Below are 20419 nucleotides of genomic sequence, written 5' to 3'. Positions count from 1 at the left end.
ATATATGAAATTTCCATACAAATTTTATTTAAATTGAAGATAACATTAGGGTGTATTTGAACATTATAGCTGTGTCCATTTCATGTCTCGTGTGGTATAACAGAGAATCTCCAATCATGATAAAGTCCTTAATTATATTTATTAACATTTGTGAAATGAAGATGAGGCTATTGCTGTCAAACTAAAACTGCAATAATATGCATGGGTACCTGGGAGTAAATCTTACTGAACTCAATGGAGGCTGGCTTCTGAGTATACACGCATAAGATTGCACTGTAAGGGTGCTTAGAAAAGGCCCTGTGGATGCCATAATTTTACCATGTGTAAGGAACATTTAACTTGCATTACCTTCATTTGAAATCCCTAGAAATGCAAATTCCATCACAATTTGCTGTGCTGCAAAAGTATTTATTTGGAATTCCATGAACTTGCATTGCTGAGTTTTGCCTCTTTGTAGAGGGAGAGTATTCCCTCTAATACGTCCCTTCAAAGGTTTTCTCTTTTTTCCATCTTTGGTGGTGGCTGAAGGTTTAGAATTTCCATAGACACTCTATAATAAGGAAAGCAAGCAGGATTAATAGTATACAATTGCACAGTTCTTTAGCCCAAAAGAGCAGTAGTTGGATAGCCATATGCATCAGAAAAATTCCAAAACATGTAGAGTTTTAGCACTTTAGAAGGATATGAATGCACTGAAAATTGTGTGGACCAGTGCTGTGCCAGATGGAAACTTAGCTAATTCACATAGCAGCCGCAGTTATCTCTCCCCATATATTCTGAAAGCTAAGTGGTGGGTGTATAGATACTGCTCCATTTGTGATGGCAGCGTTGAAGCCACTGAGAGTTGTTGGGAGACTGGCTCCACATAGGGGCCTTAACATTTATTTCAAAAAAAATTATGCACTGCTTCCGGGTTAAAAACATGCAGCTGGAAGTTGTTTACAAAAAAGTTAAAACAAGCAAACAAAAAAATTAACAGCAATAATGTAAAACTTCCAAAAAGGTAAAATAACAATAGACCAGAAACAGATTTGAAAAACCACCTGGCGCTCTTATGTAGAGAGTCTGCATTTTGGCACCAACTGCTGGCAGAAATATATGACAATACTGTGAAAGCCTGATAAATATCCACATGACCTGGAAGCTGTACGCCGGCTCCCTCAGCCAATAAAGCGAGATGAACGCCGCAACCCCAGAGTCGGTCACGACTGGACCTAATGGTCAGGGGTCCTTTACCTTTACTTGAGTGGTAGCTTATTTCCTAAATTTATATGCTACTTTTAAACATTCCAGAATAACTTGCCATGCTCATTTGTACTTCTTAAAATTAATATTTATATATTTAGCTTATTTGTTATTTTGCAGAGTTTATCTTTATTTTTTAGTTTTAGCTTAAGTAAAACTACTTTAAGAATTGTCAGGAGTAAACGCCAGCTGAAGACGCTGTAAAATAGACTTTTTCGGTATACTTGAATACTAATCTGCATTGATTTGGAATATGTGAAATTGCGCTTTACATTACTTTTCAGATTTTAATATGTGTAAATAGGGCCTCACCCAAAACTCTTCAGGAGATCAATGTGCACTTCTTCTGGTCAGGGTAGGCCTTCCTGTTCAGTGAACATTTGAGCACTTATCTGCGCCTATCAGAAGATTGCTAGATTCAGGTTAGAATTGAGCTGCCATAAAATTAAATTGGTTTGTTAAAATACATTTGTGGGCACTGATTTCTCTCCCAAATGCCTAAATAAATGGGATATGGTATGATTTTGCTTTTTAAAAATGGTCCCATGTCACAATCTTGCAACAAATGTAAACCTGATGATAGTTAATACAAAGCTCAAGTGTGCTTCCTCACTTAAAAGACGGGAGCTCACTCCGCCGCGGGGATTCGAACCGCCAACCATGTGATCGGCAAGCCCTAGGCACTGAGGTTTTACCCACAGCACCACCTGCGTCCCTTGGCTTGGTTTAGAAGTCACTAATTCACAATCTGTTTTGCATGAAAGTGGTCCTGTTAAATTCTGTTGTGTGTGAGACAGAGAAGAGAGAGAACGATTGGGTGGTGGTGGCAAATACAACAGTAAGTTGTTTTTAAAAATAATACAATCTCATGCTGAACTGCAATTGTTTGTGTTACAAACCTGAAAAAATGGTACTGGTAAATTCCTTCATTTTTAAAAAGTATTGAATTGAGTATCAAAGCAAAATGCAGTATAATTATTACGGTCAATTAACATATCTCAGTTAGTTTTTCCACATTCTGTTTTCTGCATATTTGTATGGTATTCTGTGAAGTTTTTTTAAAAAACTGCAGAATAAAGTTGAAATGGCAACTAGAACAAAAATCCTGTGTGTTTTTCTTAATGCTTATAGTTTTCTTGAATAATAAATAACTGAATAAAATGAACTTTCAGCCAGTTTCAGATAAAGAAGCACAGATGTATATCACTACTAGAGTAGACAGAAACACCAATAATATACCCAGGCATATTGCAGACAACTAGCCTAGCAAGTGTTCAGTTGTGTTAAATGCATAACGATTTTGCAGGAAGGCAATTATCTACTGTTAGAGTTCCTCTCTTTTTAACGCTGAAAAGAAAGAATGTCTATGCAGTTTGTCAACTTCTGTCAGGAATGTGATAATCATTAGACTAATTAGTTTGAAAGCCAAATTAGGCATCAAATGTAGGATGGCATGGATAAGGTGAGGACAGCGTTCAAGAGTGCCTTCCTTTACTTGTGCAGGGGAGCAGCACCAAGTTGACATATGCAGCTCTCTCCTTCAAAATCCTAGCCAGTGGCGTATGTTATATTGGAGGGAGGGGGTGGGAAAGAAGTCTTCTTATGGCATTTGAGGGTGTAAGGCTAGCTGCTACATTTTTAATGTTGGTTTGTTTCTCTATTGAAGATTTTTAATACCTCTAATTTGCATGCAATTTTAGCAATGTAATTATGTTATGTTATTTTGTTTTATTCTTTATGAACCTTTCAATTGTAAGCCAGCTTGAGAAGCCCTTTGATTTTGAAAGGCAACACACAAGTTGCAATAATAATAACTAATAGTAGTAATAATAATAATAATTCTGCCTATTTGCTGGATCTAGGATGGTAAATTAATCCCAGTTGCTGGGAATCATAGGGAAACGGTGCTTTCATGCTCATGTCCAGCTTGCAGGCATCCCACAGGCAACTAGTTGGCAACTCTGAGAACACTAGATGGCCCATTGGCCTGATCCGGCAGGTTTGCCTTATCTTTTTAACTTGGGTGCAAACACTGATGTCTTCATATGTACTGCAATTTCATACAGCAGAAGATTATGTTCAAAAGTGCATTGCAGTCAGTTGGCCCAAACAAAGAAGTACCGTATTTTTTGCTCTATAGGACGCACTGGACCATAGGACACACCTGACCATAGGAGGGGGAGAACAGGGGGAAAAATTCTCCCCCTCTCTGCTCAGCACCCCTTCAGCGAAGTGGCAGGAGAAACGGAGCCCCTTCCATTTCTCCTCCCGCTTCGCTGAAGGGGCGCTGCGCAGAGAGGGAAAACTGTGCAGCGCCTCTCCAGCGAAGCGAAGCGAAGCCTGGAGAGCAAGACGGATCGGTGTGCACTGACCCCTCTCGCTCTCCAGGCTTCAGGCGGCTATCCGCGAGCCTTCAGAGCGCAGCGGGAACTCCTGCTGCGCTTGGAAGTCTTGCGGATAGCTGCCTGAAGCCCCCGGAGTGCAGCCTTTGAAGCCTCCGCAAAGCAACGGGGTGAAGGCATCCCGCTGCCCTGTGGAGCCTTTGCGCAGCTAACCCCAAGCTAGAACTGTTCTGGCTTTGGGCTTAGCCGCGCAACCTGCATTCGCTCTATAGGATGCACACACATTTCCCCTTAATATTTGGAGGGGGGAAAGTGCGTCCTATAGAGCGAAAAATATGGTATTCCTAGTAAAGAGATTAGGATCCTACAAGCTACTTGGCATGGAGACACCTCAGCCTCACACACCATTGTCATTGTTAACATTTACTAAGGAGTGGAAACCTCAGACTTTTTGCATGAAAAAGAAAATGAAATAGTGGCACTTGGATTTGAGGACTGAAGATAATGTTTGTTTATAGAAAGTGGTATTGTTCGGTGTTATACTGGAACGGATTAAGTGAATATTGTTATAAACTCTAGTAAAATCTATTATATATAAAAATAAATTGCTGTAGTTTTGGGAGGAAATTCTTTCCAGCAGAAACCGTGGTTGGATTGTGGAAGCAGCTAATAATTGTGTCTCAGATATATGGACTCTTCATGTTGACATCCATGCCAAATCTAGATCCCTGAAGACTTACCGTTGCACAGTTGCTCAATCTTTTGAAACAGAATGCATTTACGAACAGATGACAACCCATTAAAAGACTCCACGGCATCCATAAAATGACCACAGTGTACTTTATTTAATGATTTGGTACTTCGTGTTGCAATAAAAAAAAATCTACAAAATCCAAATATATAAAATTTTCAAGTTTTCCTTTGAAGTTTTACAAGAAAAATCAGGTTGTAACCAAAGAAATTTGTTAGTAGAAGCACTACTTTCAACTTCATTTCATCACAAATTGCAACTTACTTAACAGACCAAAAGAACTATGGTACTGTAGTACACCAAATACTTCACACACTGTGTTCTTTACTATAGCACATGTAACCACTGCCACACAAGACAGTAGTCTCTAGCTGATAAAGACACTCTTCACGATCGGGACTCTAAAGGAATGTTCGTATACATGGAATCTGAATATAGTTATTTACAGGAAGGATTTCATTTCATTTAACTATTTTTTGAATCTTCATTTCAAACAGAATACCAAATACATTTGTACAATGTTTACAATCCATAGCACAAGAACTGTCATGAATATCATTCAACTCGAGTCACTGTGCTTGTACCAAGGGAAATATCTACACTTTCCATAAACACAAAGGTGATCTCCCAGAACTTGTTTCTGATAATGGTTAAGTATTGAGTAAAAGCACAGTAACAATTAGTTAACACAATCAGTGTATAATTGCAACAGTTTACAACAGGAGCTGAGAAATTATTGGTCCACTCTATTCCATTTGTTAGTCTGCTGTTGACAGTCACATTTCATTGTTATGGCATGTTTTTCAGAGTTTTATATAATTACATATCTGGTACAGGAGAAACAAAATGAAAAAGACTCATGAGTGGGAAAAGCACAAATCTTTTAAGGCAAATTAAGCATATACAAGCAGTGACCGTTTCTGTTCCTGGGTATGTGGTTTTTGATTCTGGATAATTAAACAACAACTCACAGACCCATAGCTCCTGATCCAGCTATGCATGCACTGAGCTGAACAATCTACCCCACTAATTAAGATGGTTGATACTGTTGACACATCTATCACTATTTTTTTTTTAAGGGAGGGGTCTAAATTCATCTTCCCTACCACTGAAGTGATTGGTGCTGCCATTTCCTATCAGGGCTGTTCTCACAGTTCCTAATCTACCCCCTCCTGCCCAAAGGTAGATGAAGCCTGGAAATTCAAACCAAGCACTACGTTTCACATCACAACACAAGACGTGTGGAAGCTTGTTTCTGTGCATGCACTGTCCTAATTGGATCAGGTAAAGATTGTTAGCAACTACAGTATGTTCTGTTCAGTGTCTTCTATGAATAAATTGGCATGGCTTCGAAACAGGTTTCATTTTCTAAACTGGGAAGGGCTGGTTGAGACAGAAGCCCTAATAAATACAAAGTGCATGCTTTAATATCTAGAGGGAGGAGAAAAATTAAAGGTAGCTGAGGTAGTTTGATGTAAAAATGCAACGTGTCAGAATAGCAAAACAAAAAAAAGTTATTTGGAATTTACTCACTTATATGTCTTTGGGATATTAATTAAAAATGGACACGACCCAGCCAGAGTTAAATATGTGTAAGTTCCATCTGGATTCAGCTGAAATAAGAGGAACTTAAACATCCTTAATGTTCCCTGGGTTATGCCCAGGAATCCCTAGGCATGATCACTTACTCTGCTGTAGTCCCATTTACTTGACCAGTTTTGTATCAGTAAATAACAAAGTCTCAGTAACTAAACAGTACAAACAAAAAGAACATTTAGAATTGATTTTCAAGTATTGATGTGTTTTTGCAGGTCTTCTTAATTTCCCCCCAAATATGAGATAAAAAAATATGACATGACTAGAATGCTGTGCTAACAATGTACCATCTGAACAAGCAATAGCCCACTTAGCTGAGCTTCAGCAGGATTTCATAACAGCATCTGTAAGATATATTTTTACCACTGGAGACAGTCATACTTGTAGGAGTCTATATTACGATGCATTGTTTGGTCTCTAGCAAAGGGACATTGACACTGTTCGTTCAGTTTAGCCCAGTACAGCCACAAGGATGAGCCCTGCAGTCCCCTGTTGTAAGGCACTGCATTTAGTCAAAAGGGCATAGATAACACTGCGTTGTTTCCAGATAGTCCACATTGGAAGGTGTCACTACCCTTACTCTGGCATTTCACTCACATGTAAAACCTACACTCAAGCGGGGGCAAATGTGCTAAATTTTGCCCTCCCACAAGTTGAAGGTGGGTGAAGGTCTGAAGTGGGCAACCTCTTCTATTTATGGGTGCTCCCCTTGCAATATACCGTGCTAGATCTTAAGCCACAGCCATGAGGACAGAAAGTACCCTGCTTCAGATCTTCACCCTTTATGAACTGAAAGGCAATGGGGCAGAGGTTAGCACTTGTCTCTGCCCGTGTGTAGGTTTTACGTGCAAGCAGAACTCCTGTTTAGGACTAGTATTCCCCACAGTTCATTTCCTCGCTTTTAAAACTGTAGATTTCATATCCCCCCCCATCTCTGTGCCAGTGTTGATGGCAACACAAGTAGTCAGGGCTAGCTCCACTCTTGAGGGGACCCTCGGCATTGAGTATTCTAGTGCACACGGTTCTATGCAGGTGGGGTAGCCCATGAGCCCAGGAGGGGGTGATATTAAGGGGTATAGCATGCAGCAGCACTCACTAAATGATGGTCAGCTACAGTGCCCTTGAGACCCTGGTGTAGCATTGCTCTGTGGCATTGTGGGAAATGTAAAAGGCAGCTGTAACATATTTATTTCTCACAAAGCCCCATAGTGATGCTATGCCAGAGGTGTGCTGGGGTATTGCAGGAAATGTAAATGTCACTCCAAGCCACTCACAGCAAGTTCAGAGTTAGGGATGTCTAAGGAGAGCAGGTGCTGAATCTGGACCTGCTCATAGTGCAAAGGCAGGACCCAGACGTTAGCAGGGAAGAACAGAGCAAACGTACAAACCTAGTAACATTGTTGTGAGGCTGCTTGATTTCAAGGATGGAAAACTGATAGGCAGATGGGGCCCATGGATGTGTTCCAAGAGATAAAGGGCCAGAGTCCTTTATGGTAAAGGGGCAAATACAGATAACTAAATGCCCAGGAAAATAAAAACACTGAATTGGGGAGGGGAGAGAAACAGGTTTCATTAGAGTTGGGGGACTGCATTGGAAATTTGGGGTGGGGGAGAAATAGGGACGGGAACTATCAATGCAATAGTTTCAGAATGATTAGTGGTTGTTGTTTTAAAGGACATACTTTAAAATAACCAGACTCTGTTGCAAAATGCCTAGACCCAAGATCCAAAGGTAGCAATTTGATACTAGCTGTGATGACCCTGAGATTTAAACTTGCTGCCCTGAGAATGGACCCCAAAATCCCAGTCTCAGCATCAAACCTGAGACCTACCAAACCTAGGCAAACTCCAAACAGATCTAGTGGAGTAATAGTGGAACAATGAGCATTATAGCCCAAGTCTAACTATTTCTGCTCAGAAGGAAGGAAGTTCTATGGAATGTATTGACTGTATTAGGGCCCTTTCCCAGATAAGTGGGGTTATCCCTTAACCACTAAAACATACAGATAGTGTCCTGTTTTACTGAATTAGCTGTAAACTGTGGATTGTACTGTGCATCCATTTCTAGTTGCATGCTAGACAACTCTGAGAATTTTGTAATTCTAGTGAACTGACTGAGGCCTCCTGAACAGAATATTCTAAAATGCTCATCTTGGATTCATGTGGAATGGAAATGAACAAACCATATCCTGAAATGTTCATTTATCACAGCACTCTCTCCTTAGCAAAGAATTATTGCCCTAATATGGATTATGGTGGGGAGTAAATTCCTTTTAATTTGACATTAAAAAGCCCTTTGCCCCATTTGTTTGCAATTTGGCAGGCTTACTCCACCCACTCTAGAAGGGATACTGTGCCTGCAAATTTCATCTACTCCTGCCAAGGAGAAAACATTATAGATATTTTTAGATTTCTCATTAGAGTGAAATTCAGAGCTTTACTGCACAAGAGTATATTGAAACCCATATCACAGATTGAAATGGACAGATCATGTCAGAAATATATTAGTTTGTTAGGATTTTTTAAAAAAGAAGATCTACAAGACAAATCTTGGGGCCTGTGCCTACCTCTAAACATTTACTAAGTAGATCCCGTGGGTTTTAATGAAGCATTTTAATATTTATATTTATATTATTTATTTTTATATATTTATTTTCCAAGAACCTGCTTAGCTAAAGAAACAGGCTGATTTATTAATTACGATCCCTTGGATACCACATATGTTCAGCAATTGCCAACCTGATGAACATAAAATAGCCATGTCTTTCAAGGATAGAACAACATTATGAAATGAATGTTCATTCATTATGGAATGAAAATCCATGGGATTAAACAACAACAGAAAACAGGTTGCAAAAGAGGCAGATTATTATAAAGAAAGAAGGAGTTGGAGTTGGATGAAGTCACAGAAGAAAAGATTTGCCATGTAACACTTCCTCGCCCTTTAAACTAACCCTGATGCCAAGGCCAAATAATTCTGGTACATTTGGAACCATTGCACAAGAAGTGATGTCTGGAATGGCTCCTCTTGCAGCTCACTGTCTTTGTTGTCCCTGTACCCTGGTTTCATGCTGACACCTATCATTTGCACCACCATTGTACTGCAGCTGCCTCCCTCCTATGATCTGACCTGCAGCAACAGCATGCCAGGTGATGTGGAAAGCCTGGACCAGTGGCCCCCATCATAGGCTTGTCCTTTGTCCCCATCCACCACAGCATCTGCCTTTGCATTAATGATAATAGGAGGCCATAGGATTAGGCAGAAGCGAAACTGCTCCCTTCCCAATGGCACATGAAAAAGATTAGGCACTGCATGCCACAAGAGCATGATGGGCCTGGGAGCCCAGCTGCTGTGGTGCTTGCACCAGAAAAACATGCCTATGTGTAGTCATCACATGGAGGAGGAGGAGGAAGAGAGAGAGAGGTAAGCCTTTTGTAAACAGCACATGGTGTTAGCTCACAGTTTCAGAGGTATGATAATGAAAATAAAAATTCCAAAAGCTCACAACCAATGATAGTATGCATGCTATTACATACACCATTAAGTTAGAATTTAATCTTAAATCTAATTGCTTGCTATTGGTTTTACCCCCTCCTCTCCCACATAAATCTGAAATAGCATTTCTTCACATTTTTGTTGTGGTTTATTCTTTATGTTTCGTCATCATTACTTTGGATAATGTATCACCAAAAACCATGAGCTAATTGCTTTAGAACAGTTTAATCCGAAATTATTCCCACTGAGTCCAGTGGGACCTGGAATAAGAGAAAATTAAGGCTACCTAGGAATAAGTGGGCGTAGGACTGTAGCCTTAATTCCTCTTTGCCCCATATAAAATATTAGAAAGAAACACTGCCTTCACTTCCTGTTCCCATTTGAAAGCTGCCATTTGGGTGGAAGGTCTATGACACAGGAGCAGGACTCTAGAATACAGCATAAGCCCCACCTGCATGCCACTGACCTCAGTGTTTAAGTAGTATAGAAGCATAGAAAGCTGCCTTGTGCCAAGCAAGACCAGTGGTCCACCCAGCTTTGTCTACAAATGACTGGCAGCAGTTCTTCATGGTTTCAGGCAGGATCTCTCCCAGTTAGAGATACTGGAGGTTCAACCCAAGACCTTCTACAGGCAACTCTTCATTCCCCCTACCTCCATTTGTCCAGAAGTTGCTATGCTTTAAAAGGAGAGTCGTGCAAATATGTATAAATTTGTATCCAATAAGGCATTTAAGGAACCCATTCCTGGATCTCACGACACTGGGGCTTAATGTTAATGGACAAATTCGCAATCCATGTCTGAGAGAGTCGAACAGACAAGAAAATCACTACTTTTCAATCAACCTGGCATAGTTTTATTGTACATGCGACCTCGCAAGAACATGCTTTTGACCTCAGAGAACACATAGCTATTTGTGGAAGGATACCTTTGTTTGAAAACTGAAATGTCTTAAAAGATTAATGTAATTAAGTAGACATTTAGTGCTTCTGTGGGGGGTGGAAGTGGGATTATTCCTTTTTTTAATCACTGTGTATGAATCACTATTTATGACAGATATATGTCACAAATAAAGATATTGGGGGGGGGGAATCTTCATGCCTTTTGGGGTAAGAGGGGGTCTTTTGGAGAAACTGCACCAGGGCCCCTAACCACCTTTAACTGGCCCTGCCTGCTTGTTTGATATGCATCTGAATTTGAAATCCCTCAACTTTATGTAACTTTATCAATACTCTTAGTGCTTTGAAATAGAACGCAAATGCATTTGTGGGAGGAATAAAGCAGCTTATTGAGGAGTTGCTTCATTGAAACTAACAACTCCATCAGTTAATTAAGAATGGCAGCTATATAATTACATTCCTGTTGAGACAAGCCTACCCAGAGGTTTATAAAGTTCAGGTCATTTTAATCTGTTTTAGTATTTTAACCTTTGTATGTTTTAAACTATGGCTGTGATTTTTTCTTGATTTTACTGTTGTATCTTTTCCTAAACAGCTTTGATGATTTCGACAACCAAGCAGTGTATAAATTTTGTGAAACAAAGAAATAATAAAAAGTAGGGAGCAATACAGTCCTGGGGGAGATTACTAGAAATATTACCCTTCAACATTTAGAGGGATTGCAAGAATTTAAATTCATGGTTAAAAGGGTGTGATGCTAGAGCAATGCTCCACTTCAAGATACATTGATTTCAGTGGGATATGTAGAAGAGGAGTCTTTGTTCAGTTGCATCAATCCATACCTAGAAACACACTCACTCTGGTTAAGGGCAAAACAGATGCATGTCCCTACACTAGGTTAATAGCAACTTCAAAGTAATACTGAGACGGGGGAAATGAGATGAGGGAAAGGGTTCAGCACCTACAGCCTCAGCACCACTGCACTCATTCAAACATGAATTGCTCCTTCAGCCATGGATCTTCCATGTCACATTTCTTTTGGTTCTTATACAAACTCTGGCTAGTGTCTATAATGTGTTTGACAGGAAGGGAAGGCTAGGAAGGACAGAATCCAGAATCCTACTTCCTGCTCTGAACAGCTTCTGGTGCTAGTTGGCACCTTTAATTACAGGTTTGTCCCAGCTCGTAGTTGCAGATATGAGATCCAGCTACGGAAACATGCATGGGCACCTGTATCACTGAGCATATGGCAGGATGAATGTATGTTTTAATAACTAACTAGATTTTAATGAAGAATGAACATTTAAAAACCCACCCCAAACTGCTCACAATAGCAGCCAGTATCACATCACCAGCACAGTCCTATGCAGCCCACTCAGAAGTAAGCATCACTTGAGTTCAATGGGGTTTTCTCTCAGGGTAGTGTATATAGGAATGCAGCCTGAGACATTCATTCCTTAACAGGAAACACCACCTTTAAGAGATCATTAAACTGATGGCAAGAATTTTCAAGGAACACAAAGATCTCTCTGAGAAATTAAGATTTTTTAAAATGTATGGATTTCTCCCCTGCTCATTCTTTTTAATGCTTATTCACATTTATATGGCAGCAACACAGAATCTAGACCTTCTTCTTTTCATAACAGGTGATTCTATGGGTTACGATCCTATACATACATACATACATACATACATACATACATACATACATACCTTCCCTGAGGTAAGCCCCTTTGAGCTCAGTTGGGCTTACTGTTGATTAGACATGCACTGGATTGCTAATGTGAACACACATGTGCCTACTGAGGCCTTTCCTAGTGCCCACAAGGTTTCCTCCCTGCCCAATTGAAATTAGTTTTGAAATAAGAGCTCTGCTTAGCCAATAGAACAGGTGGTGGGTCCAGTTTACAAATGGGTCCCAGAAAGGTTATCAGTCTCTGCCTTAAGTGATGTGAATAATATATATTTGCTAGCAAAGTAGCGCATAATGTACACTTTTAAAATGCAGAAACATGTTTGCAAATATCTCCTCTTATGCAGAAAGTTATGGGCAGTTTAAGGGTAAAAGTGCACCTTCTGCCTGCAAATGTGTGTATCTGTACAAATGGGAAGAAGCAAAACGAGGCATGCTACATGTATGGCTTTCTGGAGAATTAAAAAAAAATCATAAGTTGACATTAAAAGCAGGACATTTTGGAAACTCATCTTGCCTCTAGAGTTTATAACTGAGATGTAAGCAAGATGTAAGGGAGCTGGGCATGTTTAGCTTGGAGAAGAGGAGGTTAAGGGGTGATATGATAGCCATGTTCAAATATATAAAAGGATGTCACATAGAGGAGGGAGAAAGGTTGTTTTCTGCTGCTCCAGAGAAGCGGACACGGAGCAATGGATCCAAACTACAAGAAAGAAGATTCCACCTAAACATTCGGAAGAACTTCCTGACAGTAAGAGCTGTTCGACAGTGGAATTTGCTGCCAAGGAGTGTGGTGGAGTCTCCTACTTTGGAGGTCTTTAAGCAGAGGCTTGACAACCATATGTCAGGAGTGCTCTGATGGTGTTTCCTGCTTGGCAGGGGGTTGGACTTGATGGCCCTTGTGGTCTCTTCCAACTCTATGATTCTATGATTCTAATGGAATGCCACCCACAGCACACTGATGAGCTAAAAACATGCTATGTTTTAAACATACTTATCAAGAACCTTGATGCCATTTATGCTTTCTGGAGACCAAATATGCATTTGAAATTATAAAGGGGAAAAAGACCACTGGGGGAAGATTTGGAGCAGAGAAAGAAATAAGTGCCAGAAGTGCCTGCCCCTCCCCACCAAGCATACTTGTTCAGATAATGATAAGTATACTCGTATTTGGAAGGAGAAGTGGGATCATGGGGGCAGGCCCCACATCAACCTCCATGTGTGGATTGTGCCTTGTGTACTGGTCCAATGTGTGTGTAAGATCTACACACACAGGCTCAGTTAAGATGCTTCTCTCTCTCTCTCTCTCTCTCCTTCCCCCATGTGTTTGCACAGGGCTTCAGGCAGGGCTGGTGAAAAATATTTTGGTGTCACACACACATGCTGAGCCTGGTTAAGTTACTTTGATGCCTGAGGAAGAAAATCCTAAAGCACATCTCCCCCTCCTGGGCAGCAAAAATACAGCAGTCATAATTTGCTGCCTTCTCATAACATCCAGAGTTATTTGTCTGAAGTGGCTGCTTTACTGGTAGGGCTGGTTCTAGATTCCCTCACCACCTCCAAAGCAGCTTTTGTCTAAAGGGCATTAGGATCCCAACATCATTTCCTGGTTTTTGTTTTAAAGAAAAGCCACTTTGGAAACAACAACTGAGAGAAAAGAAACCTGCAAGAAAGATCACTCTGAATCCTTTCTCAACTGCACCCTATACTTTTTATATAGTTCTATAAATTTATAAATACACAATAACACAATACCTTTGCCAACAGTAAATATCTTTTGGTGATATCGCATCACTATATTATTGCTAATGCATGACCAATATTAACAAATAATAAGCTGCCTTTAAAGCTACTTTTCCTTTCCATTCTCATTTTTCATCAAAACAAAATAGAAAATCTCAATGCTAACAGAATCGGTATACTTTTTGACATTTTGAGCAACATGGATGGGCAAACTTACTTAAAAATATTATTCAACCCTATGTTTACTGCTTTCTCGTAAGGTAAAACATGTTACTGAAAACCCTCAGTTTAAAAGAACTGTGATTGACTTGAAGCTCAGTGAGAGGAGAAATGCAGTTTCTTCACAAAACCTTTTCAGCCTGTCACACAGGCACCATTTGTCACCCACAGACCATCCCAAAGAATAGTGCTGCTATTCTAGGGAGTTAGAACTGTTTTTGAGAGTATAAATTTGCTGGGCAACTCCATCAGTTATACATCAAACTGTGGTTTTGGTTGCATGGGTAATTTATTTTGGCAGTAGTTCACAAGTTGCTTTTTGAAATGGGTTGCTTCACTCCAGAAAGGAACTCCAGAAAGCTCTACAAAAATAGACAATGAATACTGAAGAAATATGCAAATAAATAATGTGATCTCTGAATAAATTTTCAGGTTAGGTTTTCAAAATCTCTCTTATACACAGTGAAAAAGGGGGAAAAGTTACGTAACAAAGAACAATAAAAATACATGGCTTTGCCAAAAATGTGAGAATGCAAAAAAAAATTACCTAATTATGCTATTCAAATCAAATGCTTGATTTCTACTTAAGCTTCCTGTGAAAGAGTGAGCAATTAAAAATAATTAAGGAGTTCAACACATTTCTCAATTCTGTTATACCATGCCAACATGTAAAAGTGTAGGCTTGTTGATTTATGAACAACTTACCATTATATAAAAAATAATGTACTCTCTGAAGATGCTTAACAGACACAGTGGGTTTGGAAGAACCACTTTCCTTAGGATGTATACATTTTTTTTGTTTGTTTCCTGACATGCAAAGGAGAAAGTGACGCAACAGCAGACTTCCACCATTACATTACAGCCAGATTCCTGACATGTGAACAAATTTCAGAAGACAAGAGTCAAGGATCAAAAACTCCTCTGAGCAGACACACTGAAATCAATGGACAAGTGCTGGAAACCACCCACTTTCATTTGCTTGTCGCCTCTCATCTCCTAAAATTGGTTACCACAATGTCAGCAGCTCTGATTAGAGATGGGGAAGGGGCACTCACACACACACAAAAATCCTCCCTCTTCTTTAGCAGATACTTCCCAATGGATCACATGCAAGGGCACTAATTGGATATAAAGCCCTATACTGCTTACTACAAGATGTATCTAGGCCAAGAGAATCCTGTTTCAGAGTGAAAGAAAGCTACAGTGTGTCTGCTTTGGTGCAGTGCCAGGCCACTAGCTGATTGACACGCACGGGGAATGCCAAATCAAGTGATAGCTAGGAGGAACAATTTAATAGGCTTTATGTGTTGTGCAGATACTACAATTAAGTAATACAAAAATGCGTATGAGAGAGATGTATGTAAACATGTGTAGTCATAGCCACCCTCCTCCCAAACAGGAATGCATCTGCCACTTGTTCTCTGCATCCCTTTGCTTACTAGAGGCTAAAGAAGCAATTAGTTGTATGAATGTTCTTCTTTGTTAGGGCACTACTGGTTTACATTGGAATAATTATCAAATGATATCTTTCTAACTTGATCAGTTTTCCTAGTACAACATGTCACAGTGTGTTGCTCCCACTCTATCCAACTTAAAATTAAACAGCTGCAGATTTAATGTCTTCAGCTTAGCTGGGTGTGAGCTGGATAAAACAAAATCTGCAAAAAAGGAATAGGGACCTGTTGAACCTGGTTTGGAAAGTAGGTAGCACTTTCCCTGTAAGATCTCATGTGCCGAATATGAAATTTCAACATCACCTACATATGGCTGCTTTGTTTATACTGGCACCTCAGAAACTGGAATAATGGGCTAATTTGTGAATGCTGTAAATATTTACTACTCATTCATAATTACTATTATTACCACTGATAATTTATTTTTAGGTCTTGGTAGAACAAAATACCTTGAACTTCCAACCAACAGAAACATGCTTTTCATATACCTGCAGATTAAAAAATATACCCCCCCTTAATATTTTAACAGAGAAGACTAAATTTATGCACCACCAGAATGCACAGCAGAGACATGATGCCTAGTTCTTCTGAGATAGTTAATCTTGTATCTGGGGTTGTACCATTTCATACTGCATTATAACATTCTGTCTCCCCTCTTCACTCTCATACGAGAGATCCCATTTACATGAAACACTAATGTATCGGGGGGAATGGCTTTGCTAGAATGCTTTTTTGGCATCTATTTTTGTATATGGCCCTTTTTGTGTGAAGGAGCACTAAGTCATGTGATCCTCCATCTGCATACTAATAAGTGTTTCTCGAACTTGGGTCTCCAGCTGTTGTTGGACCACAACTCCCATAATCACTTGATTACTGGTCCTGCTAGCTAGGGATGATGGGAATTGTAGTCCAAAAACAGCTGGTGACCCAAATTTGAGAAATGCTGTGTAGTACAGCTCAAACACAGGTTTATCACATCTGTGAGAACTAGGCCTATCTTTAATTTCCATGATGCTGAAGATTAACATACCAGACTACAATCTCTTCTGTTCTGTGAAAAATTTATCCAGAATGTAAGGTAGTATATCTTCTCCAACACCAAGTCAAAACTAGTGACGTGCAGCTGGTGTGGATACAACAGGCCATATCTTAAGAACCTCATTGCTGACACAGCTGGTTAGACTCAGACCAGTTCATATATGAGGACTTGGTTTAATTTGGGCTGGATTGAGATCAGTGATGCTCAAATGGAAATTTCCAGTTGTGTCCTACTCTTCTGAATGGGATTTACATCTACACTGGATTGTTTCTTAGGAAACAAGTTGGCTACCTTCAAGTCATTTGTTCAACAGTCTCTGCCATGTGCCCAATATTTGCTTATTTTAGTTCTTTATATTCCATTTTTCTTACTATGGTTGTTTAGATTCCATTGCAAGTGCACACCTGAAATTGGTAATTATTGGGGTGGATTGAGAGAAACATCTGCACTGTCCACATTGTATATTTAAAGCATACTCAACACACAGGACTTCCCACAAAAAACCCAAGAAACTGTGGTTTGCTAATTGTGCTGAAAATGGGCGAAAATTATGGGCCACATAATTCATTTGGGGTTCTTTAAATGTGAATTGAATATGCTTTTAAATGTATAGTGTGGATCTGCACATGATAAAGCCATCATGGGTGATTATTTCTGTGTTGTGGTAACCATTTGTTCTGACCTATTGCAGATGCATAGTGAGATAATGACTTGCTTATACCTAGAAGATGTACTGAATTAAAAGCATGAAAACTGTGATCTTACCATATTTTCTGTGAGATCTCATACTATTCAAACAGCACTCCTTCATGTTCCTAGTCTGTTCATCGTACCATAACTTTGCAATTTATTTCTGAAGCTTTTTATACTTCTCTCAAAAATTCAGGGGAAAATAAGTTTTTATCATTATATCCAATATACACATTGCACTGTACTTGAAACACTCATTTGAAGGCTTCAGTATTTTCAGAATATTCTAAAAGTACCCATAGAGGCTTTCATATGCTATTATGTTGCAAAACAAATTAATATGGCATCAAGAGTACATGGTCACGTCAATGTACAAAGGGCCAGCTGATATAATTTGCGGACTATTTTTAAAACTTGAAGCTATTAAAAAGAATGAGTTATGTGAGGAAAAATTCAAAGTCTATAAAAAGTAACAACCTTGTGTACTGTGTTTTGCTTTAGAAAAATATTGGCGTAATACATGAGTTACTCCAATTTGCACCTGGTTTTGTTTTTTAAAAAATACTATCAAATTTTGACTTGCATCTGTAATGCAACTGAAAGCACCATCAAGGGATACTTTTAACATAAGGAAAGATACAATTAGCTTGGCCAAGGGAAGTATTTCATACCTGAATGCCTGTAAGCAAAAGCACTTTTCTACAAGTGACTTTTAATAGATAGTGATGCTAATATGAGAATGATCAAGTTTTTTTTAAAAAACTTTCCCTTGTCTATGCTTCTTCAACATAGCAATGAGAAAATGTTCAGAAACTTATCTGAGTTCAACAGCATCTTAATCTTAACTATGGTTAGTTGAAACCAGCCAACTTCAAATCATAGGTTTCAACTGATCATAATCACTGACAACAATTTAGCATTCAGATGACATGGTAAGCTATGGTCAGTCTAAGATGGAAGTGGAAATTTCTGATCTATTTGCAGCTGTGCAGGAGTAGGAGAGGGAGCCCATGAGCCTGAGATTTTCTGAAGCTCATTTTCATAACATCCAAACACAGAGAAACAGGTTTTGGCCAATTCAAGGACATGATGCACACAGCCTGGTTTAATGTATGTTTACTTTAGATACTTACAGACAAGTAGCCAATTTTCACCTTAAGAAGGACCAAATAGTGATGTCTGCAAATGTGGAAAGTATGATTGCTCTTCCCAGCTTCTTGCTTAAGTACTTGTGCCACCCATTTTCTGTCCCTCAAACAATAATATCAATTTTGCAATTACAGCAATGTTTGGCACTAGAAGGGTATGACATTGTGGTTTTTTATGACATCTTCTGCTCACACAGGGTTATGCATCCCAGATCCTGAAAAAAAATGTAAGTTAAAAGTCTGTTCATCTCTTAATATTGTCCTGAATATGATCGCCAAAAGTTCAATTACAGGAAATATACCTTCTTGTTTTCATGCTATTTCTCTTTCTCACTCTTTTTATCTAATTGAAAATTTAATCATGATTATCATTTCATTAACATTGCTAAAGACTAGCTGAAAGCTGGGGAGCCATCTGCATAGAATTTCTGTTTCAAAAATGCCAAACCCCTGAAATTGTATGTATAATATTTCTGTTAAATAGAATAAAAGAATGCAAATAAATATATAAAAATGAAGAGCTCCTTAGATTACAATACATGTATTTTGCTCAGTTATAATTTAATTTAGTTCTAGACTCAGAAAAATTCCTTAATGTCTTTTTCAAATTGTAATTCTTTTGCAAATGTTTTATGATTTACCTATTCAAAACCAGAGAATAATATTTTTTTATAATTTCTTTTATAGAAACTAGAGTTCACTTAACAGTAACATTGCCTTTTACAAAATAAGTTATTTTGACACCCCCCCGACTGTTTCTTCATTTTGTAAATGACTATGCAAACACCAATAGTTGAAGTTTCTCTAAAATAAAATAAAAATGCATTAACTAGTATGTTGATGCAACTCATTCAAACCTTCCTGTTTTACTTTTAAATACTGTGCAGTGCACTTTGAAAGAAATAGGAAGTAACTGGACTAGGTCTATTTCTCAGTCAGATTCTTTGAGGCTCTTGGATGCTGCTGCTTTATAGGTGTACTACCGACAGACTGTGGGACTGCGGATCAAATGATAATCATGATGGTAGCCAGATACTATTACATCTTGCTGCTCTGTTGTAGAATGCAGTTAAGTTATTGCCACGGCCCTATTGCCACCCTTTTATTTTGGATGTATCGTACCCGCTGCATTGAGCTCTCTTTAAAAATTGTATTTATAATGTTGTTTCATATTCCAACCGCTCCTGTATAAGGGCATCATCTTTATATTGTAGCCGTGGAGGAGCAGGCGAACATTCAAAAGCTAAAATGGCCTTTCTCAGGCTCCTGTCCAATACATGTCTCTCCCATGCTGGATACCTGTTCCTGAAGAGATCAATTTTAATGACAGATTCTTCAATCCTTGGTGGCCGGGATGAAGGAGTAGAAGGTGCAGTAGGTCTCACCTGAAAAACAGGCACACACCCATCTCTCTCTGCAAATTTCTGATCCCGGTCACTTGTGACACTCCTGTTATTAGAAATAGACCTTAAAGTACTTGATGCTACTTCTGGAGGAAGAGTAAAGGCAGCTACAGAGTCCTCACAAGCACAGCTTGGTGACTGCCCAAACCTTGGTCCATTGGGATGAAAGAAGGCATAGTACATCAGCATAAAAACAATGCCGGTTAAAAAGCTGCTGAACACCACACATAGTGCCGGTATGGCAAACGCATCAGAAATCATAGGAGCCTTGTATAGGTACCAAAGAGCACTCAAGGCAGTGTTTTCCAAAAGGATCACAAAATAGTAAATGAAAAGCCTACAGCGTGTCCTTCCCTCCTTGACGTTGAACCAACTAAAGATATAAATGATCCCAACGACCATATCAAAGACAATCTCTTCCCACTTAGTGATGCAGAACTCCGTCTCGCAATGGACAATCCAGAAGGTCATGATGCACCAGTGGAGGACGATGAAGATCCCAAAATACAGTTGGAAAACAGAGGCAAAGAGAGCAAAAGTAATCACCCGGGCTGCAATTGTGAAGAAATGCCAGCAGAACTGGATTATCACAGCCATATAACTGATTGGCTTCTTGTCATCACGGGAATCACGAAGTGCTTTTTGATAGGAAGCCAAAGCCCATGCCAAAGACACAAGGGATGCTGCAGCAGTAAGTCCTAGA

The 20419-nt window shown here is 39.3% G+C and overlaps 1 protein-coding gene across 1 annotated transcript in view; it reads right to left on the bottom strand.

Annotated features, from left to right (window-relative positions):
• Nucleotides 1-16256: 16256 nt before the first annotated feature.
• The window catches only part of XKR4 (XK related 4), a 131500-nt gene continuing 127337 nt past the window's right edge, over nt 16257-20419 (bottom strand). The window contains exon 3 of the mRNA XM_082233821.1: nt 16257-20414. Coding sequence (XP_082089947.1) covers nt 19468-20414 — 947 coding nt within the window. The 3' untranslated portion in view covers nt 16257-19467. The remainder of the gene's footprint in view (nt 20415-20419) is intronic.

The sequence above is a fragment of the Podarcis vaucheri genome (genome assembly GCF_965113315.1).
Source record: "Podarcis vaucheri genome assembly, chromosome: 8".
NCBI lineage: Eukaryota > Metazoa > Chordata > Lepidosauria > Squamata > Lacertidae > Podarcis > Podarcis vaucheri.
Note: the sequence above shows the minus strand (reverse complement) of the source record. Positions and strands in the feature narration are given on the sequence as shown.